Below are 27,714 nucleotides of genomic sequence, written 5' to 3'. Positions count from 1 at the left end.
TGTCTCATAAAACCCCCTAAAAAGTCTTTGTCACGTGTCCTTCTTACTATATAATATTCCATCACATTAAGGAAAGATAACAATAATATTATATATATTGCACTCTAAAATCATACTATGATTCTACACTCAACACATAAAATCACAACTTCAACTTGAAGTAGAAAAACTATTTTCTACACATACTAGTCACGGTTTTAGATTATATCTAGCCAAATAATAACACCATTTGCACATTTTCTCCATTAGCCTTTGAAAAAAATGGTTAACACATGTTGTCAATGGTAATGGACCATGAGTGTCCCACCACATATAGTAGTTTTGCCAAACATATGAGACAGAACATCCTAATAAAATGTAATTACATGTCACCTTCTCTAAACAATAGAAGAGACAAAATAAAGACTCAAACAACCAATACTTTGATTAATTAGAGCTTCGATTTTCCATGTTTATTTCATATATTTTTTTCTAATCCATACTCAAATCCAACAACCTTAAAAAATTCACACAATGAATTTATGTTAACCTCAAGTCATGTTTCATTCCATTGTTAAAATATATATTAGTTAAACATTTAATGAGGTTCGTGTATATTCCACCCCCCACCTAGCACCTTGACCTAAACCTACATGGTGTGCAATTGTTATTTTACTTGATTTGGTCATGCACCAAACCAATCCTTATAACTACATTTAATGTTCATTAAACATTAAACAAATAGATTGGTCCATCTTCATGTTTGTCAAAGAGAAATATAAATCGGTGCGTACACGTTGTGCAAATTTACTACTTACCAAAACAACATGCTATATGATTTTCGTAAAAATTATAAGTTTAATTTTATTTCTCTTTATCCTTTTCTTTTTCTAATCACATTATATATATCACTCTTTTTTTTCTCTCTCTAGATTGGTTATTTATAATCATAAATTGTTTTCTTAGTGTAATCACCATATATGGTGAAACTTGAAATGAAAAGTTGTTCCCCAATGAAATAACACTTGAGTTTTCAGGTTAGTTTTCTTTGGTGAATCACCATATTCTTTAGCTTTCTCCTTTTTTGGCAAACACGACAAGTATAAGCAGGTTAGTTTGACTAAACAATGACAGGTTGACAAAATAATAAGTAAAACAAACAAATACAATAATATTTTTAAAAAAGAGCCGTAATAATACAACATAAATTTAATTTAATTTAAATTTGGTCTTATAGTGTGTTCGTGATAAGAAATTTTAAGAGGTTAAGTTATTTTCAAACAAAATTTTAAATGGCTGAAATTCTATAATTTTATGAGAGGTTGAATTACCTAAAAATTGGATTACTTCAAATTTCACATAAAATATCATGAATTAAGATTTTTAATATTATTAAGTTCATATATACTCTCTTTTTAGTCGAATTTTAACTGGGATTGATGCGGGTTGATTTTTGATTGAGACTACCTTTAGTTGACCTTTGGTTAAAGTTGACTTTAGTCGATATTTGACTAGGTTGATTTGACTGAAGATGACCTTTATCGACTTGATAGGTCCAACTCAATTGAGATTGACCTATGGTTTCGATTAATTGGGTTGATATTTGGCTGAGACGACCAAATTAAGTTGATCTTCGATCGTAATTGACTCGAGTCAATCTTTGGTTAGGGACGACTTGACCCAACTTTCAACCGTGATTGAATCTATTAACCTTCGGTTAAGACCGTCTCTTGTCGACCTTCGACTTGTCCCTCAACCGCCTTGACTCGACTTAACCGTCCCTTAATTTTGGATTTTCAAAATTCAAAAAAAGATCAAATCCAAATCCAATTAACTGGATTTAATTTAAAATCTAAAAATATGAATTTTGATTTGAGATAAATTTATTTAAATGTACTTAAAAATTATAAATTTGGATTATTATAGATTGAATTTCAAAATTTGAATATTTTACCTACCCTTACCCTCACATGCATTTTCCACTGCAAATTAACAACAAACCTAGTGTAAATAAACTTATATCTTCTTTGACATCGTTTTCTTCATAGAATCAACAACACTCAAGTTTCTTCATGTAAACACCACAATTTGAGAATGAGAACAAAATGAACCACTAATGCATATAATGAAAGTAACGTGCACAATGCCTTATCACATGTTGTGTTTGACAAAAACAAGAAGGCTTGTGAGTTGTCATGTGTAACTTTTCATGGCTATACCTGTGGATAATAGTCGTATATATTTTTGGAAAACTTTATCTTTTGTGTTAATTATAATACAAATCATATATATAGGTGTATATACAAATATACGTATTATACACTTGGAATAAAAAGGGAGTTTTTTCAAGATATAGAAAAGTCTTACATTTTATTATAAATTCATTTTGAAACAAGACTTATTAAACATAATTTGTACAAGCATTTTGAAGATTGAACTCAAACAAGACTCAAAAGAACCAAAATTTAAGTCAAGACCAACATTTAGTCAAACATGTTCTGTTTTTTTTGCAAGTTAATGTTATTAGGGGTTAAAAGGTATTTACATGATAAAAACAAATGAATTGAACAAGGTTAATTTAAGCATGAAATTTAAGATTCAAGTTATACATTTAAAGTTGGTGTGAAGTTATATATTTTTTAGTATATCTAATAGTTTCACATAATTTAAAGAGTTAAGGTTAAGAGTAATTTAATAGTCATTTTTTAATTTCAAAAACACTTTATAAAGATAAATTTGTGACACAATTTAGAACTCCAAAGTGAATACTACAAAGATATGGTGATTGACCTAATGATGTTATCACAATGAATTTGAGATTGAAATATTGACGTCATTTCTTAGAATGAAATATAGATTCTGAAAATGAATCTTTGTTTCTTTTAGACTTCGTTGAAAAAGAATTGATTTAAAATGTTGAAATATTTTTCTTAACGTTTTAATATGTCTTTTAAATATAAAATTTGACGGAAATTCAAAGTGAACAATATTCAAATATTTTTTTAATGAAATTAAAGTTGAAATATTGACCGCTATTAACATGATTTGCTAGAATGAGAGATAAGTTTCTAAAATAAACTATTATTTTTCTTTGACTTTTATCTAAAATAAATTGAGACAAAAGTAATTTAAATTATATTTTTTCACTTAACATTGTATATGTCTTTTAAACATGAAACTGGTGCATCATCCAAAATTTAAAATAAATAAATGCAGTAATTCATCCTAAAACAACAAGTTATATAAAATAGGAAGATTATTAAAGTTGTTGGTGAAGTATAAATCAAAGTATCTGAATGGACTTAGGAAGAATCTAAATTTAATTTGTGTTTAACATTAAAATTTAAAGTTCCATTTATGTTAATTAAAATGTAAGGTTCACCCATTAGGCTTTAAATTGGGTTAGTTATCAGTTGTTGTTGTTAACTATCTCCACCCGTAACTTTCTCTAGTTCTGCTCACATTTTATTTGTCTTATCGTGGAGCTTAAAACTAAATTTGGGTGTTAATAATTAATGGATTTTACATTTTTAAAGGTCAAACACCCAATTTCATCAAAGTTTTTCCAACTCTTATAATTCTTTTTTTTTTTACGTCTTATAATTAGTTCAATGTTGAGACGCAGCATCACATGTGGGAACATATCTATTTTTCATGGACAAAAATCGTATACTAATTATTATTTTTTGAGTAAGAACTTGAATTTTCATTCATCCAATAAATTTTAATTACCTATATATTAATTTGATGTTAATGTAAAATTTAAACCCATGACCTACTTCAATATATTATTTTTGTTGTATCATTTATTATTATCCTAACCTTAAGGCTTCAACACGAGTACTAACTTATATCAACAAACAAAGGTAAAAATATATAGAACTTGGATATGTAGGAACCTAAAAATGGAGACAGCTAAAATAATCTTCTATCTTAATTAATGCTTTTTATTTTCAGTGTTATATTAGTTATAGTTAATATTTTAAGAACAAAACATAAAAAATCAAGAATCTACATATAGCAAAGTTGTTTTTTTTTTTTGCAAAAAATAGATAAAATAATATTTACAAGAACTGGAAAATTATATTTAAGTTGTAAAATAAGTATATTGATATTTAAACATTTATTATGAAATAAACATATATTCTTAGTAATATCTTTAAAAAATGGACTACAACTTTAGTGAAATACTCCCTTCTTACATTTAAAAAAATAATCCCATATAATTTTATTTATTTCTCTTAATTTAAACTTACATACCATTTAAATTTATGCTGACGAAATATTGAATTGATGTAACATCTAATTTATTGAAGTAACCATTATACTTTTACAATTCCAATAGATGGTAATGATTACTAGAACAACAAAGATTTTTTTAAATTAAAATACAAAATCTATTTGTTTAAAATAATTAAAGGTTGATAAGCATGCATTAAAAAAATTGTAAACAACAGCAAAAAAATGTCCTTATATGACTTGTGATTTTTAATGGTTATAATCAAATTAACGAACTTTATTCTATAAAATTGTGACTGATAATATTGTAAAAAATTTTACCTGTCAACATGTATATATTATTTATTCAATAATCAATAACTCGAATTTTATAAAACTACATGAAAAATAATAATAAAATGACGCATTTATAAAATTTAAATAGAAATATTTTCCGTGTCCATTTTTTTTACAGTACTGGAAATGGAATGAATAAATCGACATAATGTCATTTCATTTTCTAACTATAGTTTGTGTGTCTCTATCTGAGAGTATATGTTAGAAGGAATGCTTAACGTGTGTATGTACACAGAATGCAACACAACATACTCTGTGTGTGTATATATATATAAACATGGAAATAGTGTTTACCAATATTAAATCAAAATACAATTTTCTACTTTTGTTTCCGCGGAAGGGTCTCTTTATCTGTCTCTGTTGCTCCCTTTGAAGCGAAAGCTTTGAGTCCCATTCTTTTGAATTTTGGTTCCGCGATCTTAAGTTTCATCTTCAGGGTGGTTGTGCTTCTGGGAACCTTTCAAAATCTCTGCTTTCTTTGATTTTCAGTTGAATTGAGTGGCACTCTTGTGCGTTCAATTGAGTGCTTCAGCTTCCTGATTTGCCACCACTGTGCTGTTAATGGTAAAAAACTAATTAGCATGGAAATATGGCTTGGTTTTCTGTTTGTCCTTTTTCGTTGGAAGTGATAAGTTTAAGGTTGGGAAGAGTGAGGAAAAGAAAAAATGATTGCAACTTTGAAAATTGTTCCTAAAAAATGTTTTTTTATTTGGGGGTATTTTTGATTATCCCAATTTGGAAAATCGGGTCAACCAAGCTCGAGTTTGATATTTGGGTGAATCTGGGAAAGGGTTTTTTTTGGATATCTTGTGTTTATGCATCAAATCAATGGAACATTTCTCTAAATTGTTTCCGAAAGTTTTGAACTTTCAATTTTGAGTTAGCTTATCCATTTTTGGAACATTACTAAATTACTGGGGCTTTTTTTTTTTTTTTGAAGTTAATTCTGAAACTGTTAATAGACACGCTTTTTTATGATTTGGAACACGGAAGTTATGAAATGACGATGAATGAATGCGAATATTCCTCTGTATTTCAGCAATTGTTGCTTGTTTAGTTGTTCGGTTTTCCTTGGAAACCCTTTACTCACAAGAGTTTCAGCTGTTTTCTTGTTGAAATGAGGAATCTAATAAAAGCTTTTAGTTGATGCTACTTTACCTTTAAGAGTTGTCACCGTGTAAGCATGGTGCAACCTTTTGAAGCTTTTTCTCTTGTTGTCACAGTTAAACGTTGAATACGGACGCCACTTGTCATATCTCACGCAGTTCTTGTGATGTTGTTACTTTTAGCTCTATTTCTTTCTCAAACTGAAGTCTCTACCTGTGAATTTTTTCTGCAGAGAATACCAGAACTTTTGACTTGACTAGTCAACAGCCAGGGCAAAGGACAAGGTTCGTTGGTTAGATTAATCTTTAGTGCTTATTTTTAGTTAAGGATGAAGATTATGAAGGTTTTGGCTTATTTAGGAAGTGGATAATGAAGAGGGAATCATTAATGCTGCTGTAAACAAACCAAAAAAGGATATAAAAGTAAGGCTACTGACTAAAACATTGTCAATTTTAAAATGATGTGGACTGTCCCATTACATGTTAAATGTAATGGTGCTCGTGAGTAACCTACTACCACTTTTTTGATGGCTGACAACTTGCCATTTAATTAGTCAGGTTAATGTCTTTTTTTAGTGTTAATCTCTCAGCCTCCTTGTAAGTGTTTTCTAGAACTTTAATATAATGAACTGAATTTTTTGTCATTGGCATGTATCCCTTCCTCAGCATTTATTTTTTAAGTTTCTGCTGCTTGATGTCATGGACAATAGAAACTCACTATAGTCACTTAAATAGAGATTTTTGGGGTGATTCACTTTATCTTATTTGTACCAGCATTCAGTAGATATAGTGAGCCTTTGGAAATGGGCTGTGTGGTGTCAACTCCAAAGGACTCTGGTGGAAATAGAAGGAGGCCAGGGAGTATTGGTGAAGTTTCAGTGTATGTTCCTGGTTTGAGGATTCCTAAGCCTGTTGATTTTGCTCAATCACTTGGTGATTATTTGTCCAAGAATATAGTGGAACGCCTGTCTGCTCTTAGAACACGTATTGTTGTAATGGCTGGTCAAGAAGGTCCTACAATTACAAGAACAAAAAGAAAAACTCAGCATGGTTAGTACTTAATTTTAACAACAATGAAATTATTTTATGTTGAGTAAACTACTCTAATAACTTATTGATGCATCGGCATGGTTTGGTTTCTTCTGCAGGAGGTTCAACACTTGCTGATCTTGTGCAGGCTCTTGAAGATTACTTGCCTGTTCTTCTGGGATTAGTTAAAGATGGTAAAGCTTGTGTTTGTTAGTCCATTTGTATATGATGTATGCGCTCTGAGAGACAAGTATTGATTATTGTTGCCTATGTTTGTGGTTCAGGAAGCCATTTACAGTACAAAGTACAATTTGTTTGGGTGAATCAAGAGGATGACAAAGAGGTATCCGTTTTTTATTTTTAAAGCCCATACTTGTTTCTGGATTTGATGTGGAAGTTACTTTTATATTGGAAATGCTCATGATTTATTACATGATTGGCGATCTTTACAGGAAACAACCATGTCTAATGCTTGGTACGAGGTGTTGTCAGTTTTACATTTGATGGCAATGCTATCACTATCACAGGCTAACTTGTTACTGCTTCCAAGATCATCATCCAATGATGGTCATCAGCCCAAAGTATCAGAAGGTAGGTAGTAGAAATACTGCAAAAGACTTGGTCCCTGTCATTAAATTTATTGCCTCTTCCTGAATCTCTTTTTGGTTAATATAACAAACTGCAAAAATACATTGGAATAGATCAGATTAGACCTCAGACTGGAGACACTCCCAACATCAACACTTCACTCTTCTGTTGGTAAATAGTTACACACAAAAGAAATATTCTTGAAGTTTCCAAAAAATTCGTGTTTCTTCTTTTTTATGTGTGGTGGATGTGCTTTTGTATAAAAAGACATCAATTATGTGGACCCTTCACTTGGTATTTATTATTTGGATTATATTTCTATTTGATTAATGGGTAAAAATTGGCTAAAAAAGTATTTAATCAAGAAAATAATTCCTAGCTTTGATCTTTTCCATAACTAGGACTTGACATGCACGCAATACACATGCTGTGTTGGAAAGTTTATCTTAATACAAAGTATTCACAGTTGTTTCTACGTCTACTAGTATCATAACCAACTATCTAGCAAACGTAACCTTTTTATCTGATCTATACTTAACTTATTTGTTTTTTCATTATCTCCCTTTCGCTATCTGCTAACAGAAAACAGACGAGCCTCGGTTGATATCTTCTTAAAAGCGGCTGGGTATCTGGATTGTGCAGTTAGACATGTTCTTCCACAGTTACCTGCAGAACTCAGGTTTTTACATATTTAGCGCATAATGTGTGCGATGAATGGAATGTCTCACTTATTACTGTAATCTAAATGATTATCTTCTTTCTTTAATTGTCATTACTTTGTTTCTGATTTTAGGAGAAATTTACCCGTAGACCTAGCAGAAGGAGTTCTGCGAGCACTCTCTCTACAAGCATTAGGACAGGTACTAATGTTCCTTTCCTATGGACACACTACTTGAAGAGTCTATTCGTTACTTGTTAGTTAATGGCTAGACATTTTGTGTTTTATTAGCATTGTAAATTTATTGTGAACTTAATTTCTCACAAAGTTATGATATTCAATCAGTTGACTTAGCTTTGCCAGGGTATTTATGTATCCATTTTAATTGTATGCTTGGTTTTGAAGTCCAGAGGATTGGATTACCTGGTATATTGGTCATGATTTGGCACTACAAATGTCTTTTATGGAGACAACGACTCTCTTTTCACAACCCTGAAAAGTGTTTTGGATAGACATCAAATTGACCTTCCAACCTCATATTTGTATTGATTTCTTAAGAAAATTCAGGGCTACTTTTAGTTTTCTTGGTCAATCGGATTCTACATGGATTTTTTCTTTAAAAAAAAATGCAAGAATTGTCTGAATAAGTAGTTTTAAAAATATCCCACTTTTTTCTTATAGGGTTGGATAGTAAGCAAACTTTTCACTGCATGCTGAATAACTGAATCTGATAACTTTGCATTTGACTTTCAAGTCTCTTATTACTTGACTTTGTCTTCATAATAAAAGAAAGTGATGAATTGATAAGCATGGAAGGTTGAAGAGATGTTTTTTCCTCCCATCATATATGAATACCCATGAATTTTTGTTTCAAGTAATGTAGTAATAGTTATGATGTTTTGGTCTCCTGTGTCACTTTTAGTAATTTGTGTGAGGGTAAGTATATGTATGGTGAATGTTCTGGGAGAAAAGTTGCTTGGGTAGTGATACTAATATTGAATGGAAGCTTGGAGAAGGAGAAAGTTCAACATATAATACCTTTACTCTTCTTCAAATCCATTTTGTTAGATATTTGTTTATTTATTTCTTCCCCTTTTTCTTTTGTTTCAGGGTGTAGATATACAACTTGGAATGGCCATTGATAGCACCAAAGCCACACTTGCAGTGAAGCGCAGGCTTGCATGTGAGATGGTGAAATGTTGGCAACAGGTATAATAACTTGTGTTCTATGGGATCTAATCTGGATTGTTTGACTGTTTTTTCACTGGAAAATCACTCCTGTTTTTTTGGTTGTATCCTACATTTGTTACTGGATATCTTAACTTGTTTCTCTTGGATCTGTACTGTATTATTGTTAAATTTTTTTGTCCCTATGACAAATCTGTGTCATACATGCTCTGTTTATGTGTGTTTATGCCCTAATGTGCACATTAGTAAGTTAACACGGGTGCATTTGATCAGTATTCATTGCTTTGATCACATCGTCTATTTCACAGGCTCAAGATAACATTATGAATCTTCCATTAACAAATGGTTGGGGTGAAAAACATTGTCTCTTTGTGAAATGGAAATATGTTGAAGCAAAGGTATGTCCTTGCCCCCATCTATTTGCATATTTATAGTACTATAAATGGAGATTGATTTTCTGGTTTACTGGTTACCATATGCAAATATTGGAGATGAAAGTAAGAAATAGTTTATTTTTCGCTACAACTTCAAGATGAAATGTGTAGTTTATGAGGAAATTTTAGAAGTTGAGGGATTTAATATTCATTTGTCTTAGACCAACTTTAGCTGGAACTGGCTAGAGGGAATTTTGTTTGATTGTTCTTATCAGATACGTGTTTTGGTAATGCTGGGTGTATAACATGGTGAAATATTTGCCAAGCTATTGCTAATCTTGTGATAGATGGTGATGATTAAATCTTTTACTAATGCTATCAAGCCAAATACCTTCGATTTTCTTGAACCGTTATATTGTATCCTGTAGTACATCTTGCATTTCACTGTTAAATATACTATCAGTACCTAAGATTGTTTCAATATACTTTTCAGCGCAAGTTTATGTATATGTATTGTACACAAGTCTGCAGTCTGGAAGACATACAAGTATTCATGTTCTTGTTGTCTACTATGAACTTTTGAAAATTCCGACCTTCAAAGTACATTTTTCGGGAGCGTAATGCATATTCAGATCAAAACATTAGTCTACCGAGGACTCATTTTGGAGTAAGAAAAATATATATTGTTTTTGGAAAAAAAAGTGATTGCTTGGTTAATGGGTTACGTCTGAATTAATGAAAAGTTACTAAAGGATTTAATGGTCTTTGTTTCTGGATCTAGACTCGAGTGTATCTTTCGTAGTAGTGAAAAACAGTTTGATTTGGATATATGAGATAAGTTATCTGCATAGTAGCTGTGGTGTAGTTTGATGGCACAAGCACCATAGGTACTATGCCTTATATTGTTTCTTCTGCTTTCAGTATATTCATATTATATAATCTGGGAATGAGTATAGGGGGTGCGTTCTGAAAAAGCAAGTGATAATTTTGTTGTAATGATTACTAGGCTGCAGCATATTATTATCATGGTTTGATTCTTGATGAGGGAAATACAGAAAAATCTCATGGAATGGCTGTAGCTGCTTTACAAGCAGCAGATGAGTATTTCAAAGAAAGTAAGAAGTTGTGTGAGGCATTCAACGCAGCGTCTCCATTGTCAAGGTAATCCCATGTCTTCCCTATTACACAATTTTACGTTGTTTTCTTCTTTCAGAAAACAGGATTTTACCCTTCTTTATGACCTTGATGAATCAACAACATGTAATGCACTTATTTTCTAAATAATATAATATCATTGTTAATTGTTGTGGCTATCCTGTTGCTGAACCGGAAGTGCGTACTTGGTATATATGTGCCAATTTTCATTAACCAAGCAGATGTGGCCATTTTGTCTTATTGCAAAAAAAGTGCACTGTGCAATAGTAAAAATACTGGAGTGCACGTAATGAGAATGTGGTTATGTATGTGTGGGTGACAAGCTTACAATATTTTAGCAATATCTTATGATATGCTTATCTAGTTTTGGTAAAATGCACTTTTAACCCCTTTAAAAATGACTAAATTTGATTAGTCCACCAACCTTTTTCTGATATTTTTGGTCCATACAAATTTTAAAATTAAGAAAATGGTTCCTATCACCACTTACTGCGTCACTTGCTATCTCAAAATGGTCACTGATATAGCATGTCTACGCACATGTCACGTTCCCATTTTAAGAAATTTTCAAATTTATGAGGACAAAAACATTTTTTTTTTCTTCAGAAAACAACCAAATTTGATCATATTTACATGAACTTAAAATATGTTGAAGTCACCAAAAGTTGTTGGTCTGAGTTGTACTGGACTTACTTTCCTTAAGCAAAGTCTCAAATTCGATCTGGTGAATGAAAAATGGTTGAGATGGGAGAGGGGAGAGACCCTGTTAAAAGTGGTCATCTAGGTTTTCCTACAAAGATTAGTCTTCAACAAAGTTGGTCAATACTTCATAGTAATGACATGGTATAGAAAATAAATGTGTTAATAGTCTTTATTTTAACAATCTTCAGAGAAAATTACTGTGATTGTCGAAGAAATAGTAGCTCTTCATTTTCATGAAAGTTAATGACATGCTTGGTAGGAGAATAGTTTTAGCATATTCTTGCATGTGGTGTGGTGACATAATATGCCATTATGATCCTTCATTTCTTTTTGTACTTCCACTTTCTCCCTTTTAAACTTTTCCTTTAAGAGAAGTGAGTGATTAGTTAAATTTTTATTTTAAAATACTTTCGATTCTATGCACTACCTTTATTATTTTTTTAAGAGCATTTACCTGCAATGTCTTGTGTGTTCATCTCAGTTCATTGAGAGTTATCATGACCATGGCTTTGGCATACTCATCATTGTCCTTTTCTATTTCTCTTGGAGAATTATAACAACACTGTTGATGGTCATTTGCTGTGTATTATCTAACTGGGAGTCTTGGTTGCAGAAATCCACCCCCTTGGGGGACCATGAAGTATCTCTCTGAGAAAATTCCAAAGGATACTTCAAGCAAGGTTCGGATAAACCGAGATCTGTACTCTCATGAAAGGTAAACTTTTCAAAGTGCATGTATAAACATGTTACTTAACTGTAACTGATTAATTATTTTTGGCTAATAAAACCATATTTTGTGCTATAGGATCATGGAGACAGCACCAACGTTGCCTGATTTTTCCTTGGCCTTGAAACCAGATGAATATCAACTTCCTCAAGTGGACTCATCATGGAGAACAGAGAACATTAAAGTGGGACAAACCGATCCTAACCATCTCAAAGGGTGACAAGTGACAAGATACAATGAATTTGCATACCTCAGAAATGTTGGTCTACTTGAAAAATGTCACCAGCCAAAGGGTGTTTTTCCAATTCTTGTTAATAGAAAAAAACAGATTAGTTTATTTGAGTTTTTTTTCTTCTTCTAACTTCTGCATTCCCTTTTTCATTTTATATATTAATTTCCTCCTTTCGTCCATAATATTTGAAAGATGCCCTACAACTAGAGGTGCAATGTAAATTGTCCTCTGAGGGAAAAGCAAGTGTCTCTTTGCCTATACCTGAATAATAATAACATTGCTATTTCATTTCATTGTAAAGGAGTCGTGTGTAAAATTGACTTTTGCATTGGAGAGAGAATTATTTCATTAAAATATCCTCAATTTTCTTTTGCCACAGTATCATGGATATTTAGTGCAAGAAAATTGAATCATTTTCTGCCCTTAGGGACGTGTTAGGTTCATGTTTCCATTGCTTCTATCTTAAACAATGGAGTCACGTAAGATGTCATCGATGTGGCAAAATGCCATTGATGTCACCAAACGCCAAAATCAAAACAGTGACCACTTACCTCAATTTTACGTAACTTCTACAGTTGCACATTTATTTTTGAAATCAAAATCACAAGCTTAAAGAAAGGTTTTAAAAAATACACCTTTACACTCATTTTTAGATTTTAACCATTGGCTCTGATATTACTTGTTAGATTTTTTTCTCTTTTAAGGAGGGGGTTTCACTAGAGAGATATAACACCAATGAGAGACCTAAGTTCAACCACATAAGGCATTGACACCACTCTCAACCCAAAACCTTAAGACAATGAGTTTATGGATTTTTGTTTTTATATAATGCTCTACTTTTTCATTTTTAACTAATATGAGATTTAGACTCACACTTAAATTTTTAATACATAAACTTTTATATTGAAAAAACATGAAGGACTACACGGATACATCCAAAATACAACAGAATCATCATTAGCATATGAAGAAGCCATTCGATCTTTAAGAAGTCCTTTTAAGAAGAAAGATTGTTTGAAAAGGACATCATTATATAGAGTCTATCCAAATAACAATTCATATATTAGGATCTAATCTTGTTTCAAAGTTTGAAAAGGGCTCCATCCAAAGAAAGAAAGAAAAACTAAAATAACCAGCAACCTACAAGAAAAATTAAAAACTTTAAGATAATGGATATGTAATTTTTTTTTCTTATATACTGTTCTTTAAACTCATTTTTCCTCGATCTAAGACCAAATCACGCTTGGAATTGTAACAATAAAGAAATTTTCCAAACATGCCAATTATTCAATTGTATAAGCCTTGGGATCTTATATAGAATTCTTTGAATGACCAAAGAACAGAACAAATAAGTTGATGCTTGTAATCCAACTTTTCCATAGGTAATATCTAGGTTCTGGAGTCTGAAAAAGTTTATTTGAATTACAGCACATATCACTCTGAAGCAGTTCTTACATTTTTTTCCCCTGATTTCTGACCACCTTTCATTCTTGTTTGTTTTTCCAACAATTCATCTCTTAGTTTTAAGCGTCTTTTTCCTTCCTCAATGATTTCTCTCTCTCTCATAGGTCATGCTCTTTTCTATTTGCTCTGATGGATCATGCTCTTTTCTATTTCAGAAGCAGAGATGTTAGTTTCAATGGCCTTGATTTCCTCTTCTATTTCCCTTATATTCTGACAACCTGTGAAGATCAACTGACTCAAAACCTTTGATTTCTGCAAAATAAAGTCTAAATTAATAGTTACAAGAGTTAAGTGTAATATATAGGTTTACCCAAAACAATGTCTAAGTTACAACACTAATAATCATATATACTAAGAGTTGTATCTACGCCACGAAAACTAAGAAAGACATCATGAATGTGCGTGTAGTTAGTTACGAAGAGAAGAAGATAGTTCCATTTGTGCCATGACAATTGACAAAACAACTATGAAGTTGCTATAAACTAATTACAGAAGTATTTAAAGTTAGATATTATTTTCATAGTTTTATATTACTTTGAATTATTAAAAACATAAAAATATTTAATGCATATAATTACCTAGACATATATAAAAAAATATTTATTTAGTCGAGTTTATTAAATACATTAAAAATACTTGTAATTATGTGCAAAGGTTACATTAAAAATTATAATTAAGAATAAGTGGCATGCGTAAGGGGGAAAAATTCATCACTTATGGAAGAAGTTGACAACACAAGAAAATGGTAGCGGTAACCGTGAAATTGGTACTAGGGTTTTAAAAGGGTTCCCCTCTCCAGTCGCGAAGAATCGTCAACACGGAACAAGAAATGGGAAATTGGAGGAAAAGGGTTTGCGATTAAAGAACAAAGTCGATTCCTTGGAAGAAAAACAGCGCAATAACAGAATGGAGGAGGAGCAAAGGGTTTCACAAGTCGAAGTGGCGAAGCAGAGATGCAAGTGCGTCATTGATGCCATTGACAAGTTACCTTGTTCCACCAACATCACTCACTCGTGTAAACGAACCCTCCTCAAATTGGCACGTGCCGAGCTCGCTTTCCTCTCTCGCCCCTCATCTTCTTATGGGCCCCTCAGGTTTCTCTTCTTCAATATCATAACTTTTTTGTATTTGATTCTATATTGGTGGGTATTCCTGTTATGTGTTACTCTTTGGAGTTGTTAGATATGACTAACTGTGACCAACTTCGTGGATTTGGAATTTTGGATCATTAAACAAAGTTTGAGTCATCCTATAATTTCTACTGAAGCATTGAGAAATGCTTACTGGCGCAATATTTTAAGATGTTGAATTTAAATGAGCCCTACAGAAAAGAGATTTGATTCAAGTTTTTTGTGGAACTTACATGAAATGCACCTAATAATAGTGTTTTGGAAGGAGTGCATCAAGAAGTGTGTTGCTGGCATTTATCATAAACATTTACCAGCGGAACCTTTTACATTGCCTATGACTGGACAGGATTTTTGAGACTTTACTATGATCAAATGCTTTTATTTTATTTAATAATAATAGTTCTTAATTTTATACTCTAAATAGAGAATAGCAAACCTGTAAATCGTTGTTGTTTGTCTTTGTCATAGTTTCATCTTTAAATGAGTACTCTTGGTTAATAGTTTCTATATTATTTCACAATTTATGAGAATTTCTGTGTATGTGATGAATATATACGGTATACCAGTGTGAACATTGGGCACCTTGAAACAGTTGTCCATATTCTCCAGCAGTCTTTCATAACTGGAGTTTCTCGAGTTTGCAAGTCAATCCCACTCTCACCTTCTGTTAGCAATGAAGAAAGACGTGGTTCTTCTCTTAAACACATTCATGTTGATGTGGTTTGTACCCTAAATAGAAAGCCTGTCTGGATTATAGTATCTGATAGAAATCCAGAGTATATTTCTTGGGATAGATGCCGTAAAAGTAAGGGTTTAAAGGTACGCATTCAAGAAGTACTTGCTGCTGCGCAGTCTAACTTAACATTAAGACCTTCATCAGTCATTCTTTTCTTTGCCAATGGGCTTGCAACCCACATTTACAACAAACTTCGAGATGAACTTGGAGCATCTGAAATCGAGTTGGATTTCTCAGTTTTCAGTTCTGACGTGTTGGAAGAAACTGAAGGTGACTGGATAAATGTCATTGCAAGATCATATAGAAATTCATGTGTCCTTGAAATCAACCTTGCTGTTGGCAAGGATGTTGTTCCAAATTCTGGGTGTATTATTCAAGGATCGGCTGTGGACTCTTCCCAAATAGATCTTTCAGTAGGAAAAGCCGAAACTCAACAACAAAAATTGGAAGAAAATGCCAGAATTGGGGACTACTCTCATCTTGAGCTTTTGGTAGATGAAGCCAAAACTCAAGCACAGCCTACGGAAGAGAATGTTGGAACAAACTTGGGTGATACGTTCTGTTCCATTCTTAAGGGAATGAAACCAATTTCAATGGAGATTAAAAATTTTGAATCCGCGAAGCCTGGGAATCTCTTAGGTGAGACTGACCTAGTAAATTTTGATACAACAGCTTTGATAGCTCTTGTTTCAGGGATTAGTAATGGTGGAACAAAGAAACTTCTTGCCACTCCTGAGAGTGAAATGAGGCAGCGGTTTAAGGGAAACTTCGATTTTGTGATTGGTCAAGTAAGTAAACTTATTGAGATTACAACAACAACCATTATTTTATGTAGTCTTTGTATTGTAAATCATTCTTCAGCTTCAATTGAACTTATTAAAGTTTTCCTCATTTATTTAATTTTTTTTGGTTAGATAATGTCTGAACTTCAAAACCCAATCCATTTGGAATTTGGTAGAATCCTAGATGGAAAGCATGGCCTAATTTGTGAGAGTGTTCTTGTGGAATTTAAGGAGTTGGTATCAATGTGTGGAGGACCCAATGAGAAACTGAGAGCTGCCAGGTTGATAGATTATCTCAGGTGAGTTTAGTCTAAGTTTACCTGAAAAACAGAAAGAAAATTTGCAGCATAAAATTATTTTGACATTACTTGTTTGTTACTATGCCAAGTAATCAGTGTTAGGAAATCAATTGGAGGGTGTTCTGCTATACTTATATAGTTGCATTGATGATTTCTTTTACGTAATCAGTTCATACCTGAATCAAATGTTGTTGATACTATTTTGTCGCATTACCACTGCCTCAAATACCATCTGCGATAATTTGCACTGACAAGCTAGAGTATCATCTCAGGGTTGTTCCTGATACTCCCTCAGAGCGCATGATGGGCCTCCCAACAACAAGGAAGCTGGCATTTAAAAACAAAATTGTCTTTGGCACTGGTGACCATTGGCATGCCCCTACTTTTACTGCAAATATGGCATTTGTCAGAGCAGTTTCACAGACAGGGATGTCCCTTTCTACTATTGAACATAGACCAAGGGCCTTAACTGGTGATTAGTAGCATACATTCCTGAAAACAAGTCTTGAGGCATTCATTCAGGCACCACTAAACCTGGTACTAAAATCTATTTTCAATTAAATTCTTGGCATGTCTATATTTTTTTAAAGAAACAGAAGTGTTATTGCATCACTATGTATCTTTCCCTGAAAAATACATCATTAAGAGATCAGGGATGTTATGGTACCAATGAAAATCCTGACATCTAGTACCATAATCAGCAAGCCTATCCAACATTGATTACCCTCTCTAAAGGTCTTGAAATGTGTATAAACATGCTCCTTCCTTTCTCCAAGCAATTTAACCATCTATATCGAAATTTCCAAGGAATGATGTGACTATTTTTAAAAGCCATCAACATTACTCATCAACATTACTTGAGAGTCACATTTAATCATAACTGGGATCACAATATTTTGCCTTCATAGATATTATTTGAGGTTTAATTTTCTACCATATTTCTTTAAATTTTGTGTAACCGAAAAATTTTGTACATTTTCCTAGTCTGGCATCTATGAGAATGATTGGAATGAGAATCAGAGAATGTATGTAGAAGAGTTAAATGATACAGGCTACAATCTTTTGTATTTGGTGTTTCAATCATCGTATCATTTTTTCTTTAGAGCTTTAGCGGTGCCAACGTAACTAGCCAAATGGAATTTTCATGTTTAATTCAATTGCCAGCCAGGTCTAATTGAATTCCTCCTCTTAGATCACTTATCCTCAGGCTGGCAATTGAATAACGGGAAGTTTTAAGGGATTCTTCCCTATATAACGATCTGGAAGACAAGAAAGCTTGTGCAAATGTAACCTCTTTTTGGTGATGTTGATTATTGCAAGCAATCATATAGTAATGGATGATGGTACTGCACCAGCACCATACCATTTTCTGATCCTGAGGAACCTGGAACCATCAATGGTGATATCTTTGGTGGTCGTGGTGCTTCCACTCCAACAGGGTGAATCCTATGTCAGATGATCTGCCATGGATACAGTTTGAATCTTGCTATTTCATCTTTTGTGATGGCTACATCCTTTGCGTTTAGTTCAAGGGTAAAGGTCTAATCTACACTTGTTCAAGCTTTTTAGAAAGTTCATTCTTTCTTACTCTTAAGGGAGGTAGCAAACTTGCTTATTCAGGTGAATCAACATTCTTTAAAGAGAATTTACTTTACTCATCCTCAACTAAGTGAACATATTTTAATTGAAAATGCCTTTTTTTTTCTATTAAAATAAGAAAACCCAACTCCCGTTAATAGATTGGCTAATTTATGAAACAAGCCGGGGATTCCTTCTTGCACTTCCAAAATTTCTTCCGCACTCTGAAACACATTTCAAATTTCAAAATCATCATCTAAAATTGTTTTCAGATGGATGTCGACATGCGGTAAAGGTTGTGGACTTCCAGATGTTGATATATATATATATATATATATATATATATATATATATATATATATATATATATATTATTTTTTTAATTTAAAGTTTAATTATTTTTAATAATATTTATTTTTTTAACACATTATATATAAAAATTATATATATTGTTTTATTTTTAAAATATATAAAGAAATATTAAAAATTGTAAAATATATAAATTTAAAAACTATTACCATTTAAAAATAAAAAATAATGAAACAAGAAACAAATAAACTAAAAAACGGATAATTAAAAGTCAAAAAAATTAATTGTTAAATAAAAATAAAAAAAGTTAAAACAGAATGAATATTTTTTTTAATTTAAAGTTTATTATTATTTTTTTAATTTAATTTATTTTTTAAAGCATATATATATATATATATATATATATATATATATGTATATATATATTTGGATTAAGAAAAAGATATTAAGAAATGAAAGGAAAGTTTGTTAGCGATGTCATTAGTTTGATAGATTAAAAAAAGACTTTAATTAATAAAATTGTGACAGTATAATTTTATCCTTGTGTTTAAAGATAATTTAAAACAAATTGTAATTAGTGTATTACTATTTTTATATTATATATAATAATTATAAAATATATTACTATATATAAGCAAAAAACTTTGGGATTTGAGATGAATTATGTTGTTTATGTCTAAACAGGTAGAGTTATGTGTCTATGTACATTAGTCAGGTAATTCTCTTGTCAGTAATAAAACACCAAATTGAATTCCTATATGTATTCTTCAAAAACAAAATTAGTTGTAATACTTCTTTTCTTTTGTTCCATTTACACATATCACAAGAATAAGGGTAACGAAAATCGGTTAGTATGATATTGCAAGCCACAACATAATTTAACTTTCACTAATTGTGCCACCATTGAATTTGAATACAACTTCACAATATTATACAACTCCAACTCAATAGATGTGACCATAAATTGTACATCATTACCGTCTATAAAAGTTCAATATTCACAAACATATGCTCTTTAGTAACTGGTAGATTGTGAGTCAGAACTGTTGATATCTTCATCTGATTTTGTCTTGCTGCAAGGATCGGTGAATTTAACATCCTCCATGCTATTTTTCTGTTTGACTATGTGGATTCCGATTTTTGCATGGTTAATAGAGGTATCTATACCCTCTGGAAATGTAACCTTCGCATGGTTCCATTCACTTTCAAAAGGCACCTCATACGGACTATCTCTGAATCTTAACTCTCGCATATCAAAAAGATATACATGATGCTCCCCTGTCAAGTGATGGTGACTATAGTAGCCGGTGTATGCTTTGCCATTGATGAAAACCCTGGAACGAAAAAAATCGTTTTCGATAGGTGCAACAAGAACGCACAGAACTTTGTCAGGGAACTTATTACGAAACCAGAAAGAAATTGAAGTTCCCCGGTTCTGGTGATTGAACCACTTTGGAAGCTCAGCTCCTGGCAAACAAAACACAGTGTTTCTAGCCTCATGCAGTTCCTGTTGGTCATATAAAGTATTCATAAGTTTACCGAAGTTAAGTATACTATGTATTATTAAATCAAGTACATTTCAAACATGACAAAACCTGATTTAGGAGCATGCGTTTACTCGAGGAAGCCAAGGATATACATTTTATTGCAAAGAAATGTCTTAAGTTTGGTGGAATGCCTCTAATTTCCTGAAGATGCTTGCAACCACTCACATCAAGAATCCATAAAAATTGGCATTGTTTCAGACATTCAGGAAGGATGGTGAAATTATTCTCAGGTAGCGCTAATTCCTTCACAAGAGCAAACCTTGTGAAATCTATCGAAAAGAAATCATCATTGAGATTGCAACTTAAGACACTAAGCCGTTCCACCTTTGAAGGTACTACTACTTGCCCCATTTGCTCTTCACCCTCTTCCTGTTTTAGCCATTGCAACCCTTTCAATCCACAGACGAAGATATCAGTCAGTTCTGGCATCATGATAATGCTACTGGGCACCTTGACAATTGCACTATTTAAAGAAAACATTTCCAATGTTCGAAGCCTTGTAAGATTTTGACATGAAAGTGGCAACTCTGTTACGAGGGAGTAACACAAATGAAGTTCCCTTATGTTTTCCATCTTTATTAATATTTCTGGAAAACTCTCAAGACTGGAACAATGTGAAAGTTCCAGTTTTTCAAGAGAGGTCAACTTGATAGGTGGAAAAGTCCTAAGCTTTCGGCATCCATTAGCACTCAATGTCTTAAGTTTATCCAGAAAACCAACTGAGTTGTGAACTGTAATTAGATTCACACAATCTTCAAATGAAAGTTCTTCCAAATTTTGTAGAACAGATATGTCAGGTATTTCTGTTAAACATTTGCACCCATCAAAATTTAATTCTCTAAGATTCACAAAACTCTGCCAAAAAAAAGTAAGAAAAGGAAGAACGAAATGAGTAGTCATAAAGAGAATGTATTAAATTACTTGACAAGGAAAATATACTATTTAAACTTGCCTTTGATAACTCAAGGGTTGAAATGGAGCTACGGGGTAACTTGCATATGACAAGTTTTTTGGGATGAAAATCAGATGGTAAGCAATGTGAAGGATATCCCCACCATTCCAACACCCTCAAACTATTTGGAAGGTATTTGGGACCTTTGGAAAAATTAGCATTTCTAAGAATAAGTGTTTTGAGGTTTTCCATCTTCTTGAATGCTTTTGAATTGAGTTCTACTATTGCTTCCTCGACAAATTCTGGAAGATCCAGACATATGATTTCAATCTCACTACTTCCCTGCCGGTACAAGTATACGCAAGAGTTCAATACAATATGAAGAAGAAAACAACTGTGATTTGAACATATTATGGTAAAAAAGGATTAGTATAGATCTGAAACTAATCATCCGTTTGTTTCACTCACCTTGTCATCTTCCAAAACTTGAATTATGTCTTCTGGTAACCATAATCTACTGCGCTTCCCTGGATATTTTGGTGATTCTTGCCTCACAATTTCTTTCCCCATGTCCTCGATCAAGCTATGCAATGAAATTCTAGTTTCTTGACGATAGCAATTAAACTTTATAAGAGATTTGTCAACCAACACCCCAATATGATATTTCATGCAATAGCCATAATGAGCATGAAGTAAATTTTCAAGCTTTGACAAGGCATATATATTTAAGCAACAAATATCAAGAAAAACGCTCTTCTCTTCTTCCTCCAAATAATCAAAGCTCACTCTAAGTATCTCCATGATTTGATTATTAGGAATTCTTTTATACTGTTTGATGGCGGATTTCCATTCTTCTATAGTTTTTCCAAACAAGTTGGAACCTATTACTTCCAAAGCCAATGGAAGGCCAGAAGCATGAATCACTACATCATTCAGGACCTCCTTATAACTTGCATCAATGTTTTTTGTTTTAAAAGCTTTCCATGAAAGCAAGTCAAGAGCATTGTTCTTATTCAGTACCCTCACCTCATACGTTTTTGTAACCCCATAAGATGACAATAATTGTTTGTCCCGAGTAGTGATGATGACTCTGCTGCCAGGACCCAATAAATCAGGTCTTCCAACAATAGCCTGCAATTGCCCGTATTTGTCAACATCATCTAGAATCAAGATAAACTTCTTTCTTTGAAGCCTGTGGTGTATCACTGAAGCTCCTTGTTCTATACTTGCAAAGTTTACTTCCTTCTCTCCAAGCATTTCACGAAGAAGGATGCTTTGGAGGTGTTGTAACCCATGCTTGTTTGATTTTTGTCTCACGTTTTGAAGAAAACACGAACAATCAAAATGGTGAGCAATCAAATTATAAACTGCTAAAGCAAGTGTTGACTTTCCTATCCCACCGATTCCATGTATTCCCACCATGCAGACATCATCATCAGATCCAACTTCCAAAAGCTTGCTTACTTCCAGTGCTTGTGACTCTAGTCCAACTGGGTAATCCACAACAGGTAAAGCAGCGTGATTAATCTCGCTGGAGACCAACTCAACTATCCTTCCAATAAACTCGTGTTCATATCCATCTCTGTTTCAAACAAAAATTCGTGATGAAAAACTAATACCTTTGTGTCCATGTCCTGACACCAATGTTGTAATGGATAACAAACATATATTTTCTCTTTAAATTTTGACATCAAAGTATTAGACAGAGTCAAAATTGATCAAAAAAAGGTTGAGGTAAAAGATTGGTAAGGTGGGGTACCCGTGTTTCAAATGAAAGCCAGACACGTCAGCTACTTGACGCAAAGCCTTCTTCCACTTCTCCAACTTCTCCATGTTATGGTTGAACCTTTGCTCATGCTTAACCAATGCTTCTCCATAACTACCTTTCTGGTCTCTAACATCAGAAGGATCTACCTTAAAGAAAACTGGCAAAACCAACATATCTTTTTTGTTATAGCACTCGAGTATGCAGTCAAGTTCGTCTAAACAAAATGACGAAGAAGCATAGTTCATAGAGAGCACAATGATGGCAATCTTGGACTCTTGAATTGCCTTCAGAAGTGCTGGTGTTATTTCCTCCCCTCTCTGAAGCTCCTCATCATCAATGAAAGTGTAGATTCCCCTGTCATGAAGGGCTTTGTAGAGATGGCCAGTAAAACCATGGCGTGTGTCTTCCCCCCTGAAGCTGAGGAAAACATCATAGGTGAAGGAAGAGGAACGTGATCCCATTGCCATGAGAACTTGGAAAAAAAAAATACTCTATGATAGTATGATTGTGGTGGGTGCAGTGTTAGGTCTCCAGAACTTGTAGATTTTCAAACGAAGCTTTGTGTTCGTTGTTATGGCCATGCATGAAATAAAGTAATGCATTAAGTTTGATGGTGCATTAAAAAACTACTAAATATTTTGGTCAACCTGCAAATGCCGTTCTACATGCAGATTTTTGTGTAAAAAATACTGTGAATGATGCTGTGTAACACCAGTTTAATGTTATAAGGTAAAGCACCCTCACTTTCTGAATTCAAACTAACTGCTTATTTGATCCTATTCTCTAGTATCCACTTAAATCTTCCACCAAGATTTATAAAGTAATCAACCTTTCTCTTCTAACATGCATTATAAATCTCTATAGTAACACTCTTCACTCTCTGAAACAGACATTTTCAATACTAAAAAATCTCTCTCCACATCATCTCAAATTACTCTCTTTGAAACCACTTATATTACATTTTACATTTAAAACATATTTCATATATTTAAAAATATTTTCCAATATTAATGATATAATTAATACATTAATATGGCCTGCCATAATTGATAGATCACCTTGTTTCTTAAGGATGTAGTGTAACAACTTTTGAGGGTGGGCTAGAGTGTATTACAAGGTAGAAATCCACTGTGTACAGCTACAACGTCACATTCTTTAACATATGTAAATTCCACCCGTTTTGAAACTTACAACAGTTAGACTTATAATTGATAAAATTAATGTAGCTCCACTCCCTTAAGAACTATGTAACTAATTAATAGAAATAGAAGCAAGAGAACCAATAAAATGTTGGAATTTGAGGAAACAGTGGAAGGAAAATAAACTTTGCAAAGAAATAGCACTATAAATGTTTTGAAAATAATTGTGAAATTTTCGAGGATTCGATAAGCCCTATTTTTTTTTTTAAAAAAAAAACTTTTATACTTTAATAAATATAGTTTTGAGATAAATATGGCTTTTCTTGCACTGCAAATGTTTTAAAAATAAATGACATTTTCAATACAAGATAAAATGAGTACTGACCTAATCATAAAACTATGAACTTTTACAACAGAGCTAGGGATCTTCTACTTCCCCACAAAATTCTAGGTCCTAACCTTGTTTTGTGAAAATGAAAAATTCACAATGTTAGAGTGTTACCTTTTAGACAATGTCACAATATGTCAAAATCTTGATAATTAATTTAGAGACTAATTTAATAATCAATTCATAAATTAATTATAATGTTTTATTTATAACAATATATAAAGAGGATTCTCTCTTTTGTGTCTATATTTTAAAATACTAATTTTATCCTTTAAAATATAATTATTTATTAAATTTTTGAAATTTTACAAATTTTTTATAAAATCGTCTATCTCTGCTATTCTCTTTTTCTCTATTTATTTATTTATTAATAGTTATTTTCTCATCTTTTCTGATATATTTCACTTTATTATTAATAAATATAATTTTATTTTATATATTAACTTAATAACAGTACATTATCATCACCTACTAATATAATATTATGTATATTTAAAAAATGTGTACACACAGGTGCAACAGCGACTGTGTGCACGCTAGTATATAATAAAGACTATTTTTTATACCAATAATTTTTAGTTTATAGATTGGTATCTAAATTGATTACTATAATAACTAATTATTTTTTATCTCAAATTTATTTTTATTTAGATATTTTCTTGTAGCGTTAAAATTCATTGGAATTGAACACATTTTACATCTCTATTTAGGTAGTGACTTGATTAGTTTTTTTCTTGTTTAATCTTTATGCGGAGAAAGAGATATCATTGAATACATATTCTTGGATAACTAAGAAGAAGGTGAAACTCCAAAACAGAAGGAACATCGAAAACAGTGGACAACAACATCCACGGGAGAGAAAGATGTTTATATTGTAATGGAAAAACATACTTTGGGATAAATGTGCAAAATATTTGAAATCTTGTAAGGAATGTAGTATACAATTTATGAGAACATATCAATTCATAAAAGTATTTGGTACTACAATTTTTTTTTCTAAATATGTATTTTTGACTTTGAATACGCGACATGACATCCAAAATGTCCTCTTTATTAATCTATTTATTATATTGCTGATAAAAAAAACACTATAGAAGACATATTCAACCCTAAAAGGAACATTCAAGAGGTTAAACCATGGAAATTCCTTTAAAAATTTACAAGAAAACCTCATTTGGTTACTCAAGCATGTAAGACCAATTTATTATTCTTAAGAGAAAGAAGTTAAATTAAATGTTTAACATCCCATTTAAATAGATTAAATTTACTAAATAAAAACATCGCATAATTATAATAATAAAAGAGTAATCAAATGAGCTGAGGATCCACTAGTACAGTCATCCAAGAAAGTGCTTAAAAAAAATGCTAAGGCACACCAAAGATGACATGAGGAGAACATAATCTCAAGGAGGTTTAACAGTTTACAAAAGGGTTGCTCCTAAAGCACGGAATTACAAAGGCACCAGGGCCTTAAAACTGCTCCTAAGAGCCACATACAATAGGCCATATAAACTGCACCGCTGCCACCATCAGGTCTACCTTCAATATTTCCCCATCTGCTTCCACCAATAAGGTGATCATCGCAAAAGAGAAGGCAAGACAAGAACATACACAAAAATGAAAGGGTAAGCTAGTGCAAAATAAATTTTAACATATTATACCAAACAAATGCTTAAAATAGTTCTCAAGCATGCAACAAAGTAGGCACAAATTCATGTTATAGCAAACAAGCAGGACACTATGACTCAATTATTTAGATACATATAATAAGATCGGATTCACTGGAAGCTTGCGCTTGTGGTGGCTTCTACTGCTCTGCAGAGCCATTGTAATGGGTTTCACCCTACCACACACAAGGTTAGTCTTCAAGCATCTAAAGCCATTATCCTGCCAAAGACTAGGGCCTCCCGCTACTCTCACAACTAGAATCAGTTTGCTCTATGTGAGACTAACTGATCCTTTAGAATTTCGGGATGCGATCCTTACTTGAATCCTTATCTTAATTATATACACTACACACCACCATGAGATCTCCCCACGAGACTTATGGAATTACGCCTATCTCACACCAATTTCATGTTTCTCATACCATGACCATCACTTTTATCTCAAACATCCAATTCTCATGCAAGTTCTCAACCAACCAAATAAAATCCATGTATTACTCATGCTAACATACCAATTGCAGTTCATAGAGCGAAGCAATTCATGCATACTCACATACTTTAAGCTTTAAAGAGAATAGTTCATACAAACAATCACCCAAACCAAAGCATATCAGAGAACAACGCACTCCTACGCCAGTTCTCGCTCAAGCTAGGAGCCCTCGCTTAGACGAGAGAAGTTGTCTCGCTCAAGCGACAGGCTCGCGCTTAGGCGAGACTGCAACAGAGGGTCCTGGAAGATTTCGCGAGCTTTTGCTTAGGCGAGGCCTTCTCATCTAAGCGAGTTGGCTTGTCGCTCAAAAACGCAGTCTCTCGCCTGAGCGAGTGCTCAAGCAGAAATCTGGGCGAGCTTATGCTATTCTCGCCTAGGCGAGACGAGCTCGCTTGGGCGAGAATATAAGTTCTCCCCACTGTTCCATGCATGTAACACCAGAACCAATCCAACCAAAAATTATAGTTCAATCTCACACGGGCACAAGCATTTTCCAAGCATTTTCCAAGCATTTTATGCATGAAACAAGAGTGAAAACAAGCACATACAACAAAAAGACGAGAAACTTAGCTTCCTTTACCTTTTTAGACGCTAGCAAACGCAACAGGTCTGCAACTAAAGGGCACCACAGCTCTAAGAACGAAAGTAGTGAGCTGAAACAGAAATACCAAGGACAAAACGAGGGTGTAAGGTTAAACCCTAATCAAACCCACATACCCAAACAATGTAAGAGAGGAAAAGATCAAGAAACCCTAAGGTTTAACTTACTTGGAAGCAGATCAAACTTAGCTAGCTCGAAGTGGGAGGTTCATTGTACCCTAGCAGAGCTCTTACTAGAGAAAAGGAAAGGGAACAGGAAACTGGTTTTTGAAAATGAAGCAGAATGAAGGGGGTTAGGGGCTAGAAAGGGGTATTGGGTCCCTTTACTGGGCTGGCCTTAGACCCACGGAAGGCTAGGCCCAATCTCTTATAAAGCTGAAAGGAAATGGGGTTTACAAAATAGAGAATGAATTTGTATTTTGGAAAAGATCATAACAAGTTTTAAATTATTTAATTTTTCATTTATTGTAAAATTTAATCTCTTTATTTAAAACATGTATTCTTTCCATATGGATCCTTTTTTGCTTCGTAAATTGCTTGTTAGTAGAGATGGCAAATAAACCCGTCCCTGTGGGTATTGCCCGAACCCGTCCCCGTTTTGACGGAGAATCC

The 27,714-nt window shown here is 32.8% G+C and overlaps 2 protein-coding genes, 1 long non-coding RNA gene and 1 pseudogene across 6 annotated transcripts; 2 read left to right on the top strand and 2 right to left on the bottom strand.

Moving 5' to 3' along the window:
* The first annotated feature begins 4,835 nt into the window (after nucleotides 1-4,835).
* Nucleotides 4,836-12,606, top strand: LOC114182229 (Endosomal targeting BRO1-like domain-containing protein). Its single transcript, XM_028069047.2, has 13 exons — nucleotides 4,836-5,118; nucleotides 5,894-5,945; nucleotides 6,435-6,710; nucleotides 6,809-6,883; nucleotides 6,974-7,032; nucleotides 7,142-7,280; nucleotides 7,860-7,956; nucleotides 8,071-8,137; nucleotides 9,046-9,144; nucleotides 9,432-9,521; nucleotides 10,504-10,658; nucleotides 11,968-12,069; nucleotides 12,160-12,606. Exons 3-13 carry the CDS (start codon nucleotides 6,464-6,466, stop codon nucleotides 12,299-12,301), a joined length of 1,272 nt encoding a protein of 423 aa, XP_027924848.1. The 5' UTR covers nucleotides 4,836-5,118; nucleotides 5,894-5,945; nucleotides 6,435-6,463; the 3' UTR covers nucleotides 12,302-12,606.
* A 1,866-nt stretch (nucleotides 12,607-14,472) lies between these two features.
* Nucleotides 14,473-18,369, top strand: LOC114182224 (uncharacterized). 4 transcript variants are annotated; one of them, XR_003604045.2, is made up of 5 exons: nucleotides 14,473-14,871; nucleotides 15,474-16,431; nucleotides 16,558-16,724; nucleotides 16,997-17,261; nucleotides 17,917-18,369. XR_003604045.2 is itself a non-coding variant. In XM_028069041.2 (4 exons), the coding sequence occupies exons 1-4, from the start codon at nucleotides 14,684-14,686 to the stop codon at nucleotides 17,202-17,204; spliced, it is 1,521 nt and encodes a 506-aa protein (XP_027924842.1). In that variant the 5' UTR covers nucleotides 14,474-14,683; the 3' UTR covers nucleotides 17,205-17,804. The 4 variants fall into 4 exon arrangements, 1 of the variants encoding a protein (XP_027924842.1); XR_003604046.2 differs by having other exon boundaries at nucleotides 17,889-18,369; XR_014994546.1 differs by having other exon boundaries at nucleotides 17,828-18,369.
* Nucleotides 18,370-19,112: 743 nt separating this feature from the next.
* Nucleotides 19,113-23,483, bottom strand: LOC114182222 (disease resistance protein Roq1-like; annotated as a pseudogene).
* A 2,150-nt stretch (nucleotides 23,484-25,633) lies between these two features.
* On the bottom strand, nucleotides 25,634-27,386 carry LOC114182239 (uncharacterized). The gene is made up of 3 exons (XR_003604049.2): nucleotides 27,271-27,386; nucleotides 27,083-27,155; nucleotides 25,634-25,901 (listed from the first exon to the last, which is right to left on the bottom strand). It is a non-coding gene; the product is annotated as an uncharacterized LOC114182239 (long non-coding RNA).
* Nucleotides 27,387-27,714: the final 328 nt, after the last annotated feature.

This window comes from Vigna unguiculata, chromosome 4 (assembly GCF_037176805.1).
Source record: "Vigna unguiculata cultivar grain cowpea cultivar isolate G323 ecotype 2 chromosome 4, ASM3717680v1, whole genome shotgun sequence".
Taxonomy (NCBI): Eukaryota; Viridiplantae; Streptophyta; class Magnoliopsida; order Fabales; family Fabaceae; genus Vigna; species Vigna unguiculata.
The sequence above is the reverse complement of the archived record's forward strand: the minus strand, read 5'-3'. Positions and strand labels throughout refer to the sequence as shown.

What these genes read in the sequence shown, in the direction of transcription:
- LOC114182229 (XM_028069047.2), top strand. Translation starts at nt 6,464, where the DNA reads ATGGGCTGTGTGGTGTCAACTCCAAAGGACTCTGGTGGAAATAGAAGG. An exon ending in AAAAAGAAAAACTCAGCATG is followed by an intron (nt 6,711 to 6,808) that starts GTTAGTACTTAA and finishes TTTCTTCTGCAG; the next exon opens with GAGGTTCAACACTTGCTGAT. An exon ending in TCTGGGATTAGTTAAAGATG is followed by an intron (nt 6,884 to 6,973) that starts GTAAAGCTTGTG and finishes TTTGTGGTTCAG; the next exon opens with GAAGCCATTTACAGTACAAA.
- LOC114182224 (XM_028069041.2), top strand. Translation starts at nt 14,684, where the DNA reads ATGGAGGAGGAGCAAAGGGTTTCACAAGTCGAAGTGGCGAAGCAGAGA. An exon ending in TCTTCTTATGGGCCCCTCAG is followed by an intron (nt 14,872 to 15,473) that starts GTTTCTCTTCTT and finishes ACGGTATACCAG; the next exon opens with TGTGAACATTGGGCACCTTG. An exon ending in AGGTTGATAGATTATCTCAG is followed by an intron (nt 16,725 to 16,996) that starts GTGAGTTTAGTC and finishes GTATCATCTCAG; the next exon opens with GGTTGTTCCTGATACTCCCT.